The 22639-nt window shown below is 40.4% G+C and overlaps 1 protein-coding gene across 1 annotated transcript; it reads left to right on the plus strand.

Moving 5' to 3' along the window:
• Positions 1-266: 266 nt before the first annotated feature.
• baz1b (bromodomain adjacent to zinc finger domain, 1B) lies at positions 267-21938 on the plus strand. The gene is made up of 21 exons (XM_065265145.2): positions 267-970; positions 3093-3209; positions 7548-7692; positions 8000-8192; positions 8285-8604; positions 8699-8881; positions 9415-11036; positions 11582-11751; positions 13176-13296; positions 13409-13507; positions 13613-13784; positions 13868-14053; positions 14754-14904; positions 15174-15321; positions 15764-15873; positions 15963-16102; positions 16500-16604; positions 17642-17746; positions 18588-18719; positions 19056-19162; positions 19677-21938. Exons 1-21 carry the CDS (start codon positions 852-854, stop codon positions 20338-20340), a joined length of 5109 nt encoding a protein of 1702 aa, XP_065121217.1. The 5' UTR covers positions 267-851; the 3' UTR covers positions 20341-21938.
• The last annotated feature ends 701 nt before the right edge of the window (positions 21939-22639 follow it).

Consider the following 22639-nt stretch of genomic DNA (forward strand, 5'->3'; position numbering starts at 1 on the left):
TACCGAGCTTAAAAAATATTTTTATATTAATATCAAAAATAAAAAAAGAGTATACTTTCATTTAAAAAAATAATATATTGAATTTACCACACACCTGACCTCTAACCACGCTTCAAAACACCCCTTGTATTTTTGATCGGAGGCGTGTGTTTTGCTACGACAAAAGGTGGAGTAGTTAGAACTGACAGTTAAATCAACCAATAAAACGTCTCGGTATGTGTCGTAGTTCTTTAATGACCAATAGCTGTATGTGATGGGCGGTGCTTACGCTTGAGACGCTGCTTGCTACCGGGGTAACGGAGTTTTGAGGTTGTACGGAATGTTGCCGGTGTAGCAGGAACTCCCGCCATTTTTTCAATCGCCTACAAACCTTCTTGTTTGTTTATGTAATCGACACTTCCTTCAAAACAACATATACGCGGTTTGCGCTCGCCGAAGATAGAAAAAGTTGTACGTCTCTCTGGCCTGCACAACACGGAGTTGAGTGGTTGAAGAAAGCCCGCCATACCAGCTCTGAAGGGCCGCCTCCGCTCCAGTCGCGTTTCGCGCGTTTACCCCGGCACTTCAAGAGCTTCCGTTCCCTCACAACACTTTTACAGCCATATCACCATGACCCCATGGGCTCCTCCGAACCAGCGAGTTTCACAGAGAAGATGTAACTGATCAACAAAGCCGCAGTTTGTTTGGGTTTTGTTTTCACTCGCTTCGCGGAAAAAGTAAAGCGAACGCGCGCTAGCTTAGCCCCGATGCTACGCCGCTGAGACGCAAGGATTTCACGGGATATTCAGTTCAAGCTGTGATCGAGAAGTTCACATTACCGACAGATACCTCAAGAAACCTAGCAGTCCGCGATGGCACCGTTGCTAGGACGAAGGCCCTACCCGCTCGTTAAGCCGCTGTCGGAGCCGCCGGGCCCAGGAGAGGAGGTGTACATCATCGAGCACACTAAAGAGGCCTTCAAGAACAAAGAGTATCCTTTATGACCGTCTGTACCGTACATTTGTACGCTTCACAAACACATTCGGGCGAGGGTCTCGATCCGTCATTCACAGGCGGATCGTCGTGGGATCGCCGTATATTAACGCTTTTATTGTTGTTTCCCCTCGCGCGCTGGATCTTATTGTCACGCTGAAGGTGACCATGACGTTCTTATTATTCGTGGTTAAACACACGTCCGAGTGTTATTTTGGCTTGGATTAAAGTGATGAAGTGTGGTGAATGTCATGTCGTTTTTTAGTCTTGTGCATTTCAAAGCAAGCTAATGTTAGCATGCTAACTCCATGGCGCACAGTTTGTGTGTGTTGTCTGGCTAAACAGTTTCCCATCCAAACTGCCATGACATAAGCTTGTGTAAGACACTTGTGATGTGAGCTGATAACGTAACCTGGTGTGTGTGTGAGAGATGGTCCTATGTAACGTTAATGTGATGTTAAGAACATTATTATTTGTACTAATAGACGTACAGTATGCCGAGGTCGTTTTCTGCCCGCCACGTGAGTTTTGTCATGATTGACAGTACAGTAAAGCTGAACTTTAGGCACTCGTGCACGCTGGATTTTCAGTCAGTTTCTGCAGCATTAACTCAACCACATGTTGCTTTTGTATGTTGTTATCATAGTAATCGAATTAAAATAAACATTTGCTCTGAAATATTCTGTGAATTGGCTTTGTACTGACACAAAAGCAAAATAATCTTTTAATTGGAATATTTGGCCAATCGGAAACAATGTACCGTCTGTCAGTCACTTAGCAAGTTCTGGGTTGCCGCCATCGGGTTGGCTGATATGTACGAGGGGCGGGGTTTTGGAAGAAGGGGCGTCAGATTAAAGGGATGGGCTTAATTCACAGGTTTAAATCTGGAAGAAGTGTAATTTTATTGGGTGTGTAAACATCATGATTTTAGCAGATAAATCTCAGCACACTGAGACTAGAAATTAGAAGTGATTATGCTTGGGTTTTTGTGATGGTGCGTCTGTTTTCCCTATCATTCAGTGAGTTTTACATGTTTGATTGATTAATTGATATGGTTAAAGGTATAAAAAAAGTATCATCGTGTCAGACGAAATTAATTTATAAGAGCTTCTTAATATTGTGTTTAAAAACAACATAAGCTCAAATGGAAAATATTTAATTAAAAGATTGTTATAAATGTTTAAAGGTGCCGTAGAATGTAAAACTGTAAACAAAGATGAATAATAAGAGCTCTGTACATGGTAATGGCATATCGTGAGCCTCAAACACGATTGTTTCCTTACTCTTATGTAAACCTGGTGCATACAAAAGACCACAGAAAAACAGGCCAATCTCAACATAACACCAACTGTTACATTACAGTCCAGATGTACGCCCAAACATTAAATTACACATTGTACTTAATTTAATGTTGTTACAATGCTAAAAACAAAGTTTTGACGGCTGAGTTAGCGCTATATGCTAGCTAAAGCTATATGCTGCTGTTTAGGCTGAAGTTCTACTATTGACGTTACAGTTACGTTTTGCAGGTCCATACTGAAGAAAAAAAACCACACACTTACCACTCAGAATTGTCAATTTCCAATCTACAAGTAATTGATTATTCCTTAAATTTTGTATCTTCGTCTGATACAGGCCCAAACATAACGTCTGTTTACACACACAGAGCTACTGAAATAAGCAGAGCTCAACATTATTATTCATGACCCTTCCAAATAAGGTTATAGACCGAGCAAACTTTAGGGTTGTAAATGGACATGTAAAATCATTTCTGGATAATATTTGAACTTAACAATTTAACATATTATTTCAATGCATTATTTGGCACATTTAATGTGATATTTTTCTCCCAGGTCTCGCCAAGAGTGCTTTTTATATTATTTAAATGTATAAAACATGTTCATCATCGAGTGCTGCTGTTTTAATTATTAAGCTACTGTGTTACAGTACACACGTGTTAATTATGAATGAAGATCTCTCATAGTGGACTGGCACAGTTTCAGTCTGACGGTGCATAGTCAGTTAATGCAAACTTTACCCAAACTTTAGTTTCAGAACAGCTTGAAGCATTACTAATTTAGTATCTGAGTATGATGTTTGTCCTTAACGGCATTGTTCAGAGAGTACGAGGCTCGGCTGCGAAGATATGGGGAGCGGATATGGACGTGCAAGAGCACCGGCAGCAACCAGCTGACACACAAGGAGGCCTGGGAGGAGGAGCAGGAGGTCACTGAGCTGTAAGTAACCAGATCCAGTGAATGGATGAACTCGGAGTAACGAAACCATCTTTTCAGCCATCAGGCCTCCGTTGTGTTTACTTTGTCTTTTCCTGACACACTTCATGAAATAATTATATAGCATGCAGAGTACTGAATTAGTTTAATTGCATATATAAATACTTGTTGAGAAACCCCACAAATACCTCAGATGAAGACTTACGAAAAACTAATTTATTTAGTTTATTACTGACTCGGCAATACACGGCATGTCTGCAGTGTATGATCTATTATAGTGTAAAGTCACAGGACCTCTCCTGAGTGTTTGGCCTTTTGACCCTCAAGTTTAAAAGTGATTTCTCTTCAGTAATTGGGGAAAAAACGCTCTTTTTGTGGAAAAAATGACTCTGATCGGATGGATTATGTGTATGGGGATGAGAATAGGACGGTTTAGTCATAAGCTGCTTATGTAAGATGCCTTTAGAGACCTGTGGTCAGTGCATTATGTGTGTATATGAATTGTATATTTGTGAAAGCTCTGTGTCTCCATCTGCTGGCCACGATGAGACCTTCCAGAATTCTTGATTTCCCTTTATTAGGTTTTTTTACGACAAAATGATTGTTTTATTGATGTTTGAGAATGTTAATCTTAGCAGTTTTGAAGTTGGAAAATTAATCTTTTCATTTGACTTTATTCTTCGTGTATGTTATACTTTACATTCAGTGTTTCCTCTAGGATTTTTTCCAGCTGTGGCGGCAGGGGGCGCCCATGATGATTATACATGTAAAAAAAAATTTTTATGTAGAATATAGGCTACAGTAAACTAACATGTATTTTTTTATAATTTTCACACTGTCATTTACTTTTCCTTATATTTATAGCATATTGCTTTTCTATGTTTGATCTAAACTGTATTTTCTTTAAAAAACGTTACACAGCTACGTACGTAGTTCGGATATTTCATTGTAGTTTTAATGTAGTGTGCATTGCAAGTTCGTCCTCGTGTTTAGCGTACAGAGCTGTTACAAAGTCATGCAGTCCTGTTTGATAATCCGCACCGCTTTGATTGACAGAACAACCGACCAGTTATCCGACATCAGCAGCAATTTTATTTCACACCCGTACCATTTGACATAAAGACTGTGACCCCGAGCCGTTCACACCGCAAATCGCGCAGTTAAATATAAACCTTTATCGGTCTTCAGACAGATCTTAAACACAAATAAGCACGGGACATTTAAAAACGAGTCGAATTTTGGTCTTGGATGTTAGACCCGCATTTTACTCTTGTCTATTGAGTCCCGACCTGCATCTACAACACAAATGACACGCGAATAGCCTATTACACCCATTAGATCAAATATTATGCGGTTCACCCGCGGGTACCCCGACCCTGCTGTTTCGTCTGAAAACAGATAAAACAGTCTCACCGTCTGCCTCAAGTTTCTATTACCAACGTTCTTCTCTTCCACGGGAATAATATAAGTTTCCTTAGAAACAGGTTCGACTATTAATGTCTTGCAGTCGCATATAAGTAGTATTCAGTATTTAGCCTTTTGTTTTTGGACAAATATCTTATCATTTAATGTGAAACTTTGTGAGTGTCGATCAGAGGCGATTCTAGGGTTAGAGCTTTAGGGGTGCTGAGCACCCAATGAGCTCCGCTGCCACCACCCGCTCTTTTTTCCTACAGAAACCAATAATATGTCTATTGTTAAATAGCTATCATTTTAACATTGGTTCAACTAACTCCAAAATAAAGATTTTTTTGGAGACCTTTCAGGCATGAAAATGGGTCAGGGGTGAAAAAGATGAGAAGAATATTACCCCTCTAGGGTCCGGGAGCATGCTCCCCCTTAGAATTTTTTTAAAATAACATTTTAAAGCATCAATCTGATAAGTTTTCAGATGCATCTTTTTTGCCAACCTTTTTATTTCTAATTAATGGTGAGCTAGCACATTTTTGCCATTAGTGCCATATTAAAGTCTCAGGACAAAAGGTGGGCTACACCAGCAGTGTGGTTTTATGTGAATATACAGTGTATCGTTTTAAGCTTTTGTCAAAATGACAAATCTCCTAATTTATAACTTTTATGCCTACAACATATGGTAGGTTTATTAATAGTTTGTTAATTTGCAGTTTTTCTTTTAACAGTCCTTTAATTGAACCATTACATTACCTTTACAATATGTCTAAAACAAAACACTTGTGACTCCTGTACTAAGGGTTAAAAACGTTATCCCCTTCATATTAGTCTATATGTGACAAACTAAAAAAATATTTATTGTCTAGTTTGATAGTCAGACAGTTAGTGATTTCACACATAACTTACCGGTAGCCTACTGGTGGTATACAGTGATATGTAGTTTGTTTTCACTCTGTTCCAAACGCCATGTTTTCATAACAACTGAACAGAAAAGACGCACGTGATGTCATGTTTACATGACTCCCGATTGTTAAAATAAGTCTCAAATTAACGATAAATCATACAACAAACTTTAACAACGGAGACACACGCATGCAACTACCCACTGAGACGCACTGCATGCGTCTTGCGGAAGAACATTGTTACCGGCGCTACTTCTCTCCGTTTAAATGGACGAGTCACCCAGGTACTTTGCTACTCCGCACGCGGGTACCCGCCGGACTAAAATAATACGAAAATAAACAATTATTATACGTGTACCATGGTGATTCATTATAAGACAAAAACACGGCTTGAAAGATTGATTCGTGATGTACTCGCTCATTATAAACATAACGTAAACATTTTGTAAGATTTGAACAAAAAAGTTGCAACACAACACTTTTAACTGATTCTCTCTCTGCGTGTGTTTCGCACTGAATGGTCGGGCTAAGCGATGCAGGTACAGAGAAGTAGAAGAAGAGGATGACACCATTTGCTAAGCGGGGAGGTTTTCATTTTCTACCTTATTATTCATTTTAAACCACAAACTACGGAGTATGTTTTGGACATTATTTAACCTGGTCAAAAACGAACATTTTAGAATAATTAAATTTCTTGCCCCAAGTTTTAGGGGTGCTGAGCTCCTTTTTAGGGGTGCTGAAGCACCCCTAAAAAGGGGCTAGCCTCGCCCATGGTGTCGATCTAAAGCACAGACGATTGACTGACAGCTGAGCGGACAGCAGCGCGCTGCGATTATAGCCTATACTGAATAACTAATGGCCAGATAAGTTGATAATATGAGTACAGTGATTCCAAATGAATGTCCAAAAAACTCGTTATAAGTTAAATCAAAAGTTTAATAATGTCTTCTCGCAGCCCTGCGCTGTGTTGGTGTAGATATGCGCCGGTGAACATCATATGCGTGATGACCTTGCAGCTTAAATTACCCTAAATTTATAGTCATAAAGATAAAAGTAAAACAACATTCGAAACTTCAAATGATGTATTTTTATTTGTGTAAACTCACAATAAGGAGAAAACCTTGTGTTTATTTATAATCATTAAAAACATGACGTGCTTTCTGCTGGTTTGGTTTTAGAGCACGTCACAAAAAAAAACAGAAACTCAAATACTTTTTTATTCGTTTTGTCAATTTAATAATTATTTAAGTGCAACATATTTCGTATAGGCTTATTTATTTTATTATTATTTCTCAAAACAGAAACGTAGCTTAATAATCCTCTGTTGATTTAAATCTATTTGTGTATGAAACTAAACCCATGGAGGAAATTATATTTTAGGAGATTTATTTATAAATGAGTGAACAACGCAAATCCAGAAAGGAATTTATTTCTAGACAGCCAGTCTCGCAGAGCGGACATTTCGGTAGCTTTTTTGCGAGCTGCCGCTGTGGGTTTTGTCTAGAAGGGATACAGCAAATGCCGAAAAGTTAAGGATTAGATTTGAAGGTAGGATTATTAGGATCAAAACAGCGGTTCTGGCTAAATTAGATACAAATACATCCTACAATCGTGTGAAATTTTGTGTTTAGAGTTTGGTTTGGTTAAAGGATTAGGATAAAACAGTGCTCATCCAACGAGATTTCGTTTGCTGTATCCCTTCTATCCACAACCGCAGGCGTGGCGGGGATGTTTAAGGAGTGGCGGGCCGCCACGGTTGAATGTATATAGCGGAAACACTGACATTGATATTTTATAATTTGGTTTTGTCTATCTGTTAGCTTCAAGGGCATACTAGTGTTCTAAGCTACCTGCCAGCTTCTAGAAATATCAAGTAGGGTATATCTCGGGATATATTGTAAACAAAGGCTGTTAGATGTTTCAGGAAAAAGTAGGATATGTTGTTCCCAATTATTATCACTTTTCAAATGCTAAATCCAAAGTGAGCATTATATTGCACCAATAACACTAAATGGTTTTGCTTTCGCAGGCTTCAGGAGGAGTATCCAGTGTGGTTCGAGAAGCCTGTTTTGGAGATCGTGCACCATAACACAGTATCTCTTGATAAGCTAGTTGATCTGGCCTGGGTGGAGGTTCTCACAAAGTATGCAGTGGATGAGGAGTGTGACTTTCTGGTATGAACTTGACTTTGTTTTGACCAGTAATTACAACAAACTTTGTGATAGAAGTAATAACATTATAAAATGTTTTTTAGTGGCAACTATTGCACATACTTAAGGTTAAAGGTTTGATAAACTCCCTAACCTGAACTTGGGTGTGGCCTTTTTAAGTTACACCAGAAAACAACCACCCAGAACATTTTAACAACCTCCTGGAAACCACTTCACACAGCCTTTTGTTTCATAAGCAGAATGTTGCATGTTGAGATAACATTTTTCAAACTAAGATATGTTTTTTTTAAATGTAATTTTTCTATTTAAGGTTGGCAAGGAAAAAACATTGCGTGTAAAGGTGGTAAAGATTCATCCTCTGGAGACCCCACCAGAAGAACATGCAGATAAAAAGATGGAAGGTGCTTGTGATTCTCCATCCAGTGATAAAGAAAATGCCAGTCAGGAGAACCTAAAGCAGGAGCCCCAATCCAAAGAAGAGGAGAACAGAAGAGAGAGTCTCGGTGAGCTAGCGCTATTTGCATTACCCTATCATTCCTTACGCTTTACTGTGGATGTCTTCGTTAAAATTTGTTTCTTGCCGTTTTGATTGTAGCTGATAGGATGCGTCGCTCACCCAGAAAAAGCGCCACCAGTGTGAAAGAAGAGAAGAAAAAGTGGGTGATGCCCAAATTTCTGCCCCACAAGTATGACGTCAAACTTGTGAACGAGGACAAAGTCATCAGCGACGTCCCCGTAGACAGCCTGTTTAGAACGGAGCGACCTCCCAACAAAGAAATCATGCGGTATTTCATCAGACACAACGCATTGAGGTTGGGCACGGGTGAGAGCGCCCCCTGGGTGGTGGAGGATGAACTGGTTAAAAAGTTTAACCTGCCAAGCAAATTCAGTGACTTTTTACTGGACCCACATAAGGTAGAGTTTATGTGTGTGTGATGCTTGCGAAAATGTTTATCAGCACGTTGCCAAAAATTACAGTTTTGTTATATATATTATATTTCCTTTTTAGTTTTTGGCAGAAAACCCATCGGCTAAGAGGAAAAGCATGTGCTCGCCCGAAGCTAAAAACAATAAGAAACAAAAAACGGGTGAGTCGGGAAAAGATGGCGAGGGAATGAACGTTAAAGGGGAGAAGAAAAAGAAGGATTCACAGAACGTACCACTTAGTCCAACCCTTTGGGAACACATGCAGGTGCGTTGGAACCTAAGGGGTTGTTCAATTTGAGTCTTACAGGCTTCAGGATGGGATGACCAAGGCCAATAGTCTTAATCAACTATTCTTTATAATAAAATCTGGGCATAAACATGTCTTATAAAAGAAAAAACTAAACATAATGAACTTAAAACCTCACAAGTGACTAAATTGAAATGCATTTAATTGGCAGGATTCACAATATACCAATTATTTAACCCCTTCAAACCCGGTGGCCACTGGAATGGACATCACGTTTTGTGGTTTTAACCAATAAAAGTGCTTTTACAGATTGGTTCAGGTCTGAAGGGGTTAAAAAGCATGTAAACCTGAAAATCAGCTCATTTAATTTTGTTTTCTGGACTTCAAAATGGTTAAAAGTTTGAGGCCATGAAAAGTTTTCTAGTTATTTTTATAATTGATGATGACTGAAGTCAATCTTGCGTTCGTTAGTAGGACCTTTAATTCAATTGAAAGTATTGTGTCTTTGTAAACAAAGATCCTACATCTTACTTACGTTTTCTGTTTGCCAGGTGAAAAAAGTGAATGGATCTCCTTTAAAAATCAAAAACTCAGGTACATCAAAGAAATCCGATGATGAAAGCTTCCTGACCACTCCAAAATCCAGCAAAAAGCAGGGGGACAAGAAACAAACTGATGCCAGAAGAAGCCGCAAGAGTGGAGTCCACAAGACTCCCAATGGCCAGAGGTCCGGCAAAAAAGAGGACAAAAACTCCAAGAAACCAAAAATGAAGCAGATGACTCTCTTGGATCTCGCCAAAGGTTCGCCTGCGACGGCAAGCCCAAAAAAGCGGGCAAGAAGTTTAAGTGCTGGCACCCCCAAGCTGGGCAAACCCTTGCCACCGATGGCCCTGCATCTTCTTCGCTTTTACAAGGAAAACAAAGGCAAAGAGGACAAAAAGTCCACTTTGTCATCCCTGTTGTCTAAGGCAGCAAAGACTCTGTCGGCAGAGGATCGTGGGCGTCTCCCCGAGGAGCTGAAGCAGTTGGTGGAGAAGCGTTGGGAGGTTTTTGAGCAGAAACGGCGCTGGGCTCTCTTGAGCGATGAGGAGAAACAGGACATGCTTCGGCAGAAGCGTCAGGAAATGAAGCGGAAGCTGCGTGAAAAGGCAAAAGAAAGACGCGAGAAGGAGATGCAGGTGAGGCGGGAGATGTCACGACGCTTTGAAGATCAGGAGCTCGATGGCAAGCCCCTGCCCGCATTCCGCTTGTTCGATATGCCCGAGGGCCTTCCCAATGCCCTTTTTGGTGACATAGCCATGGTAACGGAATTCCTTAGCTGCTATTCCGGTCTCCTGATGCCTGACGACCAGTATCCCATCACCTCCATCGCCCTGATAGAGGCGCTAGCCGGAGACAAGGAGGGATTTCTCTACTTGAACCGTGTGCTGGTTGTGCTGCTTCAAACTTTACTTCAAGACGAGCTGGCCGAAGGCTACAGTGAACTTGGCATGTCGCTATCCGAAATTCCTCTAACCTTGCACTCAGTATCCGAGCTTGTGCGCCTCTGCTTGCGGCCGTCAGATGCTCACGGGGAGGAGAGCGTCCGCAGTTCGGAGGACTGGCCGCCCGGCGGCGGCTATGATGATGTGGTTAGCAGCGAGTTTCTGGAGAAACTCGACACGTCAGAGGTGTTTGAACTGACGCCTCAGGAAAAGGTCAGCCTGCTGGTGGCGCTGTGCCATCGGATCCTCATGACGTATTCGGTGGAGGATCACATGGAGGCCACACAGCAGCGATCAGCCGAGCTGTGGAAGGAACGGTTCGCAGTGCTTAAAGAGGTCAACGACCGCAAGAAGGCTGAAAAGCAGAAACGCAAAGAGCAGATGGAGGCGAAGACCGATGCTGGGGGAGAAAAGAAGGAGGTGAACGTAAAAAAAGAGGTGCAAAAAGTAGAGCTGGAGGCAGAAGACATGATCAGCACGGTCAAGAGTAGACGCCTGTTGGCCATTCAAGCCAAGAAAGATAAAGAAGAGCAGGACCGGCAAAAAAAAGAGCGTATGGAGAAGGAGGCAGAGGAGGAACGCATCAGAAGGCAGATGGTGGCTATAGAGAAAGCTTTTCAGGATGGGGTTACCAAAGCCAAACTGGTCCTGAGAAGAACACCGCTGGGCACAGACCGCAATCACAACCGGTAACTAACTTCCCATCATTTAGTCTGATTTACAGTCATCTGCCTGTATTAAAGGGGACGGAGAATGAAAAACCATTTTTACCTTGTCTTTGTTGAATAATGGTCTACCTGCATTCACAAACATACAAAAAGTGCTAAACATGCTAAATATCTCAGTCTCATAGAAATTCCTATTTTAGAAATGTCAGCCAGAAAACGGCCCAATCTGAAAAACTGATGCTTATGACATCACAGGCATCTCACTGCCCCTCCACTTTAAAATAATTGGCTACATTTTTTGAGTGGCAGCAAAGTCAGCCAATCAGTAATGAGATTGCAAGTTAAGCCAGTAGGGGAAGCCAAATAGGTGCAAAACCACTTTAAAATCCCCCACCCTAATAGAGCTATCTGAGAGAGGTTTTTAGGAAGCTTCTAAGGCATTACAGACCCAAACAAAAAAAATGTTTGTCTACATGTCACATCACAGAACAAGGATAAATACCCCGTTCAATCATTCTATGTCACCTTTAAAGCAGTATTGAACAGTATAGTGTGATGCTCCGCAGATACTGGCTGTTTTCTGACGTTGTTCCCGGGCTGTACGTTGAGAAGGGCTGGGTGCATGAGAGTATAGACTATACCTTCACCCTGCCGCCTCAGGAGGAACCAGTGCCATTAGAGGAACCGGTGCCATTAGAGGAACATGAAGAGGTGAAGAAAGAAGAGGAAACGGAAGGTTAGTTCATCATATACTTATTATAAACCAATCAATCCTTTCATAAGTGCCAACACATACTCGTGTTTATATATAGTTTTATAAAGGGCTGCACCAACGAATCGATTAAATCGATAAAAATCGATTACTAAAAGTGTTGGCAACGAATTTCATAATCGATTCGTTGTGTTGCGTGACGCAGAGACGTTTAATAAAAAAAGGAAAAACTTCAGTTAAACGCGGAGCGGAGTGAACACACTCGCACTGCGTTCCAAACCGCCTAATTCCATCCTATATAGTAGGCAAAGAGTACGAGAAGTAGTGCTTTTCGCCTACTATATAGTATGGAAGTAAGCGTTGGTCTCTCTCGCGCACTGTTGCTTGCAGAGTTCGGCGCCTCATACACAGGGCAGAGAAAAGATAAAAAACAGCAAAGGTAGAGGAAAACCACATGTTAGTGTTTCACTCCTCCCAAACGTAAGCGGGTCACCTGGAAGTTATAGCCGGCAAAGAGGTAATCAAACAAAGACGACACGCTTATGCTTTATGGAGCGACGACAGTGAGTAAAAAAAGTTTCTAGAACGAATAAAAAACTCCAATGATATTAAACAAAGAAATAAAACGTTGAGAGAGAGTTGTATGAACGCTTTTCCCCGTCATGGACCAGTATGTTAAATCATCGCGCCGTCACTCTCCTGCTATTCTGTACTGCGCGCTCCAGCTCATGACGAGCAAGGAGACGCGCGTGCCCGGCCCAACATACAGTACAACATACAGTAAGTGCCGCCTTTTGATGCATAAACATTGTCTTACATTTTTTAAATGTAATGGTGTATTTGCATTTTGCGCGGGAGTAGAAGACGCAGTTTCCGTTTTCACAAGACGCATTTATGTGGCCAAATGTAATGGAACAGTTTTAACAAATGAGATAGCCATCCAATCAGAGAAAACACATAAAGTCAAATATAAGGTACAAAGCTGTCACTGGGGCAGTACCCTTTATAAAAGGTCCTAATATGTGCCATTTAGGTACAAATATGTATCTTTGAACTGTCAATATGTACTTTTGAAGTACTAATATGCACTTTTTAGGTACAAATGTGTACCTTTTTGCATCATAAAAAGTCTATATATTTGGCAGATGTAAAGCATACATGTGTATTTTTTTGTGTTAGTCCATTTTTATTTTATTTTATTATTATTGTAACATCTCAGGTGTGTTCAAGGAGCAACATGTTTCTGCAATTTCTAAAGATTTTAGTTCTGTTTTGAATAAGGGGTTGGAAATGAATGCTTTATCCGATTCATCGATTAATGGAACAAATAATCGACAGATTAATCGATTATTCAAATAATCGTTAGTTGCAGCACTAGTTTTATATTTATGTATGCATTATCTTAATGGTAGATTGACTGTGATTGCATTCATTCTTTGCCGCATTAGATGGAGAGAAAGAGGATGAAGGCAGCATAGCAAGTGCGTCGAATGAAAACGGCCAGCAGGGGGCGCCAGTGCCCGAGACTTGCATCGAGACCACTGTGCCCAAACAAGGCCAGAACCTCTGGTGAGCTTTCATTTGCTTTTTCCTTGAGTCTACACTTTGCTTTGGAAAAATCTATCAAAGTATTCACGTAAATAATAGTGTTGGACAATAACACAAATGCTTGTTTACACAGGTTTGTGTGTGACGCACCAAAAGATCTAGATGAACTTATAGAGTGTCTTCACGCTCAGGGAGTGAGAGAGAGTGAACTCAAACTCAGGTTACAGGTCCAGTAAGTACACGCATATGCCCTTCTTTTCAGATTGTCACATTTGTGCTAATGATGAGCAATAAACAAACAACGAAGAATCGAGTTAACTGTACTTTATGATTTTAGATATCAGGACATCTTGCACTCTATCAATCTCACAAAAAAAGGAAACCCCGATCTAAAGACTTCTGACGGACACCAGGAGCTGCTCAACTTCTTGCGCAGCGACATCATCGAGGTGGCCTCTCGTCTGCAGAAAGGTGGTCTTGGATACGTGGATGACACGTTTGAAGACCAGGTGAGTGAGTTTAACCCGCCTTAAACATAATATAAGGGTCTCCTTAACTACACAATCCAACTTAACTCTCGGGTTGTTTGCAGGTGCAAGAGCTGGAAAAACTGCAGGATTTTGGAGAGCGCGTGATCACCCTGCAGGAGAGCGTCATCCAGAAGTTTCTACAGGGCTTCATGGCACCCAAACAGAAGAAGAAAAAGAAGACCGGAGGAGAGGAGAGCACGACGGCCGAGGAGGTGGATGATCAGAAGAAGCTGGCTGAAGAGGCCAGGGTGAGTTTTGTGGCTCATGTGCACAATGATACATACATCATCACTGGTCCAGCAGCTTTTGTGAACCGGTCGTCTTGCTAGCTTGGAGCTTAGCCAGCAGTCCACAGCTGACTGCAAGGTTCCCATGCCTTTGTTTTCTCTCATGAAGCACTCATCTCTGCACATGGCATGTGTTTGTAAATTGTTGTGTTTTTGGATTGTATGGGGTCGTTTACATTTCACGCCCTTAAAACGTGCGCTCTCTCCAAAGATCTCCGAAAGTGTCTGCCATTGCAAACAACCAAAATATAGGGAAACGAGAGTGGGCTGCTCTTTATTTAAGCATGTACTTCCTGCTTGTTACTTGCAAAACATTAAGTTCTTCTCAAATTGAGCCATGGAGATGTGTCACCACCACACCCTTTTGCACAAGTGCTCCTTAAATACATTTTTCATTCGCAAATACATTCAAATACAAATACAAATACATTCGCACGTGTTTCTTTTTAGTTGCAAATGTGAATGAAATGCTTGCCCTGTCGAGCCCTACATAACTATGGTCTATTTTTTATAATGTGAGTGCTGTTTAAATGCCATGTAAAACGTATAAGAACATCTAAATACATGCACCTGTGCACACATCATCTGAAAGTCTATATTAATGCGGTCCTGTCAGTAGGCTTTGAGTGCATCATCTAACAGTTGTGTAATAAATCTTTAGGTAGCGACGGCGGTGGAGAAGTGGAAATCTGCCGTGCGTGAAGCTCAGACGTTTTCCCGCATGCACGTGCTGCTCGGCATGCTGGATTCATGCATCAAATGGGACATGTCTGCAGAAAATTCCCGCTGCAAAGTGTGCCGCAAAAAAGATGGTAGGACACCTAAAAATCAACTTTAAATGAAGTGACAAGTGGCATTTTATGTTAAATAAATAAGACAAATAATATGAAGATTGTGAAGGTGCATCCTGTCATACTTTTGAAGACGTGAAAGAAATCCAGTATCGGTTCTTTTGACTTCACTAAATAACCATCAGAGATCAAGTGTCTGCTGGGCGTTATTGTCACCTGTCGCTGTGTAACACTCCCAGATGGATTTAATGTGTGTAACTCGTCTGCTTTGTGAATGTGTTTGTCTGTAGGGGAGGATGATAAGCTCATTCTGTGTGATGAGTGTAATAAAGCTTTCCACCTGTTCTGTCTGCGTCCTGCACTGTATCGCATACCGGCGGGTGAATGGCGGTGCCCGGCCTGCCAGCCAATGACCGCCCGACGCAGCTCCAGGGGCAGGTATGCAACATGATACACACACCCTCTTGATGTTGTAGGTATTGTAGTGTATTATTTCATTGCAGTGCTTTTTTTGTATATATTATTTATTGCATCAAGACTATGATACTCTTGTAAAATAGGGGTTTGGTTTAGTGTTAGAATAGCATCACATTTATGTTTACATTTAAACAGTTAGCAGATAGGTGGCATTCAGTCTATACAATATTTTATTAGTGTATATTTTTTTCTGGGGAGCAAATCCACAACTTTTGTTTGTAATGCAGTGCTATGAATAGATTTGCATACTTGATTATGTTTAAGATTTGGCTCAACAAAACATCAGGAGAACTTTTTTTTTTTATAATTTCAAATCCAATAAAAGTGAGTAGGTAAAAAAGATGGTGCCTTAGTCTTTTGTGAAAAAAATCTAAAAGTTGTTACATTTATTCACATCTTGCAGAAACTACAAAGAGGACAGTGAGGAGGAGGACAACTCTGAGGAAGAAGAGGAAGAGTCTGAGGAGGAGGAGGAATCGGAGGAAGAGGAATACAGGGACACAGGCCACAGCTGTGAGAAGACCCTCCACAAATCTTGTTTTATTAATGTTCTCCATGGTTTGATTTATCATTCTGACTGTGTATTTTTTTACTGCTTACAGTGAGGCCAAGGAGAAAGTTGAAGCAGCAGACTGCAAAACCCAAAGCACAGAGTAAACCACCACCGAAGAAGAGTTCGCCTCCTAGTGCCAAACCTGCGCCCAGACCACCTCCTAGATTACGAGTGGAGATTGATGAGCAGGTAATACATAGAAAAGCCTTCCCATAAATGTGAACTGAACAGCACATCACAATTAGTAGTTTGGTTTAGCTGGTTGGGATGCTCAGACGGACAGGGCTGTTTGGGACCAATATCAATAACAGATATGGGAAGTGTGTGAACAATCCCTATTTTGTTTATTGTGGTGACTTATTATACATTTAAATAGTGTTTGAAATTGATAGCGTCATCTGTATTCTAGTATACAACTTCCAGCCACAAAATGTGTTTTGATACTTGCTCTGACATAAGCAGGACTTTTTGGTGTTCTGCGTCAGCTTTCTGTTTCAACAGGAAGTTGACTATTGCACAAACTAATTGTCAATCAGTTTCTGAAGTTTTTTCTCATGTTGCTAATCCAAATGTCTTTGTGCTTCAGAGTAAACCACAACAGAAGAATTCACCATCCAATGCCAGGCCTGCTACCAGACAAGCACCTAAAACACGATCATCACAGAGTCACACGCCTGACACCGATGAACCGGTGAGAGACCCATGAAGAAACCTTTCCCTAAAGTGTAGCTGTAGACATAAGCTATTTTACAAAAAGCAGGAGCTATTTTGTTATACCATAGCTTTCTGTTTCAATATAAATATGACTACTACACAACACTGCTTGTCAAGCAATTACTGGAGATATTATCACAGTTTTGTCAATTAAGTTAAGGATAGTTCGGCCAAAAATGATATTAAACCCATGATTTACTCACCCCCAAGCTGTCAGAGTTGCATATGTCCATCGTTTTTCAGACAAACACATTTTCGGATATTTTAGAAAATGTTTTAGACCTTTCAGTTGATTAAATGTAATGTTACGGGGTCCACGACCTTCAAGTCCAAAAAAGTGCGTCCATCCTTCACAAAATAAATCCAAATGGCTCCAGGATGATAAACAAAGGTCTTCTGAGGGTAATCCGCACGGTGTTGTTGTAGAAATATCCATATTTAAAACTTTATTAACGAAAATAAATACCTTCCGGTAGCGCCGCCATCTTAGTCTCCTCTGTATTCAGGAGATAGTATTAGCGTAGTGTACGCACTTTTCTTAGTGACGTATGACAAATTCGGAGGGCGGGGGCACAGAGCAGCAGCAGAGTAGCCTCCGTAAGCTGCGTAAGCTCTCATCCTGAATGCGGATGCGACTAAGATGGCGGCGCTACCGGAAGGTAGTTTATAACGTTAATAAAGTTTTAAATATGGATATTTCTACAACAACACTGCACGGATTACCCTCAGAAGACCTTTTTTTATCATCTTGCAGCCGTTTGGATTTATTTTGTGAAGGATGGACGCACCTTTTTTGGACTTGAAAGTCGTGGACCCCGTAACATTACATTTAATCAACTGAAAGATCTAAAACATTTTCTAAAATATCTGAAAATGTGTTTGTCTGAAAAACGATGGACATATGCAACTCGGACAGCTTGGGGGTGAGAAAATCATGGGTTTAATATCATTTTTGGCCGAACTTTCCCTTTATGATTTTGATTTGTTGCTAATCCGAATGTCTTCGTGCTTCAGAATAAACCACAACAGAAGAATTCACCATCCAATGCCAAGCCTGCTACCAGACAAGCACCTAAAACACGATCATCACAGAGTCACACTCCTGAAGTTGATGAACCGGTGAGTGACACATGAAGAAGTAGATGTAGACAAAAGCTATTTTACAAGAAGCAGAAGCCTTTGGTGTTATACCTCAGTTTTCTGTTTCAGTAGGAAATTGACCACTGAAGGGCTGCAACAACTAAACAATAAAATTAATAGTAAATGATTTTGAAAATGGTTGTCAATGAATTTCACTCCCCTACAACTAAGGTTGCACAATATTGTTCCATTTAAAGCGTAACACTTTTCCTGCCATTGAAGAGTTAACTCATCAATACCCTGCGAATGTGGAGTATTTCCGGCTTTCCGCAATACTGCTATTATCTTACCCAAATTATAAATGCTGGAAATATTGATCTCGATCAAAATGTAATTATTTCAGTTTTTTGCTCAAAATCTGGTGTTTTTGAATAAATCTACCCATATTTGAGAGGTGATAAAAGAGAACTAATGAAGGTAGGATGAAACTTTTTTTGTTTGAAAGCATCGGGTGTGTTCTTTCATTTGATATATTGTATGTTGATCTATTTAAAGAAGAAAATTTTCTGGAAGGCATTAAACTTTGGTGAAAATCTTAAAAAATGCTGTCACTGGCTGACAAGTTTTAAAAAAAAAAAACGCTGACGGGCAAAGAGTTATAATATATCAAAAGCAAAAATATGATATTATTAAAACTCTATGTGGGGTTTATAAAGTACACTTCTAAATATAAATAAGTGAGAAAACTAATAAATGAATGTTTAGGTTTTTGTCAGAAGAATCGATTATGAAAATAATCGTTAATTGCAGCACTAAACGTTTGGATTACATAAACATGAGAGTCTTAATCTAATTGACAAATCTGTGATAATATCTCTAGAAACAACAACAACAACAGAAGAGTTCACCCTCCAATGCCAAGCCAGCTGCCAAGCCGGCTGCCAAGCCGGCTGCCAAACCAGCGTCTAAATCACGACCAGCACCTAGTAACCCTGCTGACATTGATGAACTGGTGAGTGACACAAGAAGAAACCTTTTCCTAAAGTCAACTGTGCTTTATTAAAAGACTCAAACAGCATATCTGTAATTTCTAAACCTGCTGTAATGAACCGGCTGAAAAGGTTCCTGTTTCACTAAATCTCCTGACATGCATTTTGTTTTTTATTCAATTGTATAGCTTCTGTAAAGTGTTGGTTCATTTATGATATCAACATATCGCCTACTCTAACATTGTTAGTCAAAATAATGATTAAATTTTTAAACGATGTACATCATTCATGTCAAGCACAAAACAGGGTTTACTAGTTCAAACCAAGTCAAAACTGATGATGTTGTTGATCGTGTTCAGGTCGGAAAGAGATCCAGGATTTGGACGAAGAAAGAAGTGGCTGAGCTGGGGAAATGTGAGGAGATCCTTCATAAGCTCATAAAATTTCGCCACAGCTGGCCCTTCAGGTATGCACACAAAGTTATAGATTACCATTTTGGATTAGGATGTATTATTTATGTAAACTATTCCGGTACAATGAAAGGGGATTGTAGTTAGCATTGCGTAATCTTGCCCTTCATTGCCGCTTTGATGGGAACTTTATAATAACCAAGTGCCATGTCAAACATGTGCCATACTTTATCATGTGACGCATGAGAATCAATGGTGTTTACAGAGATTTAGTGCGTATTGCACCTATTGTCCTGCAGATGGCGCTGATTCACTGGTGAAGTGCTCTGGGGCACTTATGAAGTAGATATGTTTAATGAAATTTTTTGGTTAAAAGATTTTAAAGGTAAAAGATCAGAAGTAAGAAATTGTTTGATGGGTGTAAACATTGTGGTGCCAAATAAGCATTAGGCTACTATTTGTTTGAGCAATAAATCCAATATACACTGTTAAAAGTGAACTGAAAGAGATCTTCAACGAATCTTGGGTCATCATTGCTAATATTCTGTCCTTTAATCCCACCTCGTCCAGGGATCCAGTGTCTGCCGAGGAGGCTGAAGATTATCGAGAAATCATCAGGCGCCCAATGGACTTCACCACCATGGCGAAGAAGTTCAAAGCCCCCGAGTACTGCAACATCTCTGATTTCTTGGAGGACATAAAGCTCATCTTCTCAAACGCAGAGGAGTACAACCAGCCCACCAGCAACGTTCTGACCTGCAAGGAACGAACGGAGGAGGCCTTCATTGAGCTCCTGCAAAAAAGCCTTCCCGGGGTCAACTACCTGCGCCGTCGATTGCGCAAACGCCTGCCCACTCCTTCTGAGGAAGACGACGACGTGATGGTGGTGGAGGAGGAGGAAGAGGAGACACAAAACGGGAAGCATGCAAGTTCCAGACAAGATGATGATGATGACGATGACGAAGAAGAATACTCAGGCCAGAGGAAGACCAGGAAGAGCGCCAGACGAAGCGAAAACCAATCGGATAGCGAGGGAGACGAAGATGACTCTCGGAGAAAGAGCAAGCGGACAAACAGGAAGGATTATCGGGAACAGGACAGCGACAACGAGAGGGACGCCAGGAGAACCGGACTGAGGCGGCCGACACGAACCGTAACGTATGACAAGGAAGCCGCCAGCAGCGATGAGGACTCGGCCGTTCAGCGACATTCCAAGAGGCAAAAACGCTCATGAAGACCCAGGGTGGTGCTCCTTTTGTGTCATTTGTATTCTTTATCGTAACCCATTCTGTTATCCAGAACATAAACTACCCCGCTACACTTACCCTGAGTGTAGATTATTTCTGTTTATTTGAGGTTTTATGTTAATATTTTGGAGAAAACTGATTTATATTTCTAAGTTGATTAATAATGGTGACACATTAAGATTTGCATTGGAATTGAGATGTCATCTGCTTTGAGCTCTTAAGACTTTTTTCATTTCGACTTTGATTTAAAAAAACAAACAAACAAAAAGGAAAAACCACTTGTACACCCAAACAAATGAACTAATTGGGTTGCAATGCCACGTAGTCGTGTCTCACTTTGAGGACATTGATTAAAAGTTTAGCTGAAGAAGTTTTTGTTTTTTTGACCTTAGATTAACAAAATGATCTACCAGAATGAAACCGGTAGGGCTGGTACCGTACACCTCAATATGCGGCCTTTTCAAGTGAAGTCACCATATTGACTATTCAACACCAGACACAGAATGTAAAAAAAATGACTTTGTGACTTTTTGTATGTCATCTGACTCTCCTGTGAGCTCTTTAATTGGCACTAAACCCCCATGGTGGTATGATCTTGAATTTGAAGGTATCTCCATTTATTTTGGAAGTTTATTTGGGTGTAGTGGCCCTGTTTTTGAATAAAAATGGCTTAAAGCTGGATTATGCAGGCATTTGGATGGTCCATTTATTTGAAAGCGTACAATGTTCTTACTTTCCAGTAGATGGCGATCTACTGGAGCTCTCCCCTTGTTGTTAACTTCACAATTGAATGTTACATCCCCACTAAAGTCTAAATTACTATAAATAACTAATTCATCACATACATTGTATTTCCTGTTGCCTGTTTTAAAAAACACAATATTACCAGCATTTGATGGGTGCAGACTGGATGTCCACATATCAGTTTATTATAATTATTCCTCTAACATTTTACAGGATTACAATGACCACATAAGCACCCTAGTGGTTTGCCCCCTAACTGTACGTAGATACAGTTTATGTGTGAAGTCTGTAGTTATGTTGCTTCTCCACAAATCATATCCCCTCATCCACATCTGGATGACCCAATGGAGGTTTCTGCTTGAACATCCTATGCTTGATTGATATCACTATTTCTCTACTTTTCTACATTTTTGTTTGCGCTTTACAACCCTCGTGATTGTTGTTTCACATTTCCATCGCAGAATGGACACGATCTGTGTTGAATGTCCACATAGCTTCTGTCTTCAGGGGTTAAAAAGTCTCACAGGTGTAAATGCTTTCTTTCAGGTTGTGGAGGTGCCAGTGGTGATCAAATACAGCTTTCGTATGGATTTATAACTCTGCAACCTGTTAGGGAAACTTTAAACTTTAAGGATCTCCTTTTTCACCCGCAGCAGGAATCTTGAGATTTTTCAGTTTTGTTTCCGAAAGTGTTTTTCTTTTTATAAAGATCGCTTTCAGTGTCACTGCCAGTTGTACAATCTTGTGTTATATAAAAGGGAGGGGGCCGGTAGCTTTGGGGACAGATTTTTTTCTTTATGTAATTTCTTTACTTTTTAATAAAACATTGTACATTGTTCAACATTTGTCATGGTCTTTCCTTTCTCTTGTTCTCACCCCTGAGCCATAAAAATATTAATAGACTATTATAAAAACTCTGTATGATCCAAAGACTTTATTGCACTTTATAATCTACTGGGCCTTATAAAGTTTTAAGAGTAACGTTCTTTCTGACCCCATTTTTTAAACCCTAGTTAGTGTGTAATGTTGCTATAATTGCATAAATAATACATGTAAAATGCTAAAGCTCAAAGTTCACTGTCAGGCGATATATTTTCTTTAACAGAAGTCACCTTTCAAAGCCTACAGCGAACGATCCGTTTGGACTACAGCCCTCTACTTCCTGCTATAATGACGTCAGTAGAACGGTTTTCTGACTAAACTCCGCCCACAGGAATACGTCAGTCTCACTAGCTTAGCTAACGGGAAGCTAAGCTGCTTTCGAATGAGGGAGAACAAGGAAGACTTCAGCCCGTTTTGAGGAGAGTGAAAACAGCGCTATACAGATAAGTTTCTTTACACGTGAAACATGAACACATGTTATATTGCGCACCGTAAACTAGTAATGGGAGAAACGAAGCTTTCCGAAGCTTCGAATCAATTGAACCAATTGCTTCACAAATTGATTCAGTTTTTTGAACCGTTCGAAACACCATACACGCTGGCGACATCTGCTGGTCAAAATAGTGTAAAAGCAGCAAGATCTGTCCAAACATTTTACAC

Source organism: Paramisgurnus dabryanus, chromosome 9, assembly GCF_030506205.2.
Source record: "Paramisgurnus dabryanus chromosome 9, PD_genome_1.1, whole genome shotgun sequence".
Classification (NCBI taxonomy): domain Eukaryota; kingdom Metazoa; phylum Chordata; class Actinopteri; order Cypriniformes; family Cobitidae; genus Paramisgurnus; species Paramisgurnus dabryanus.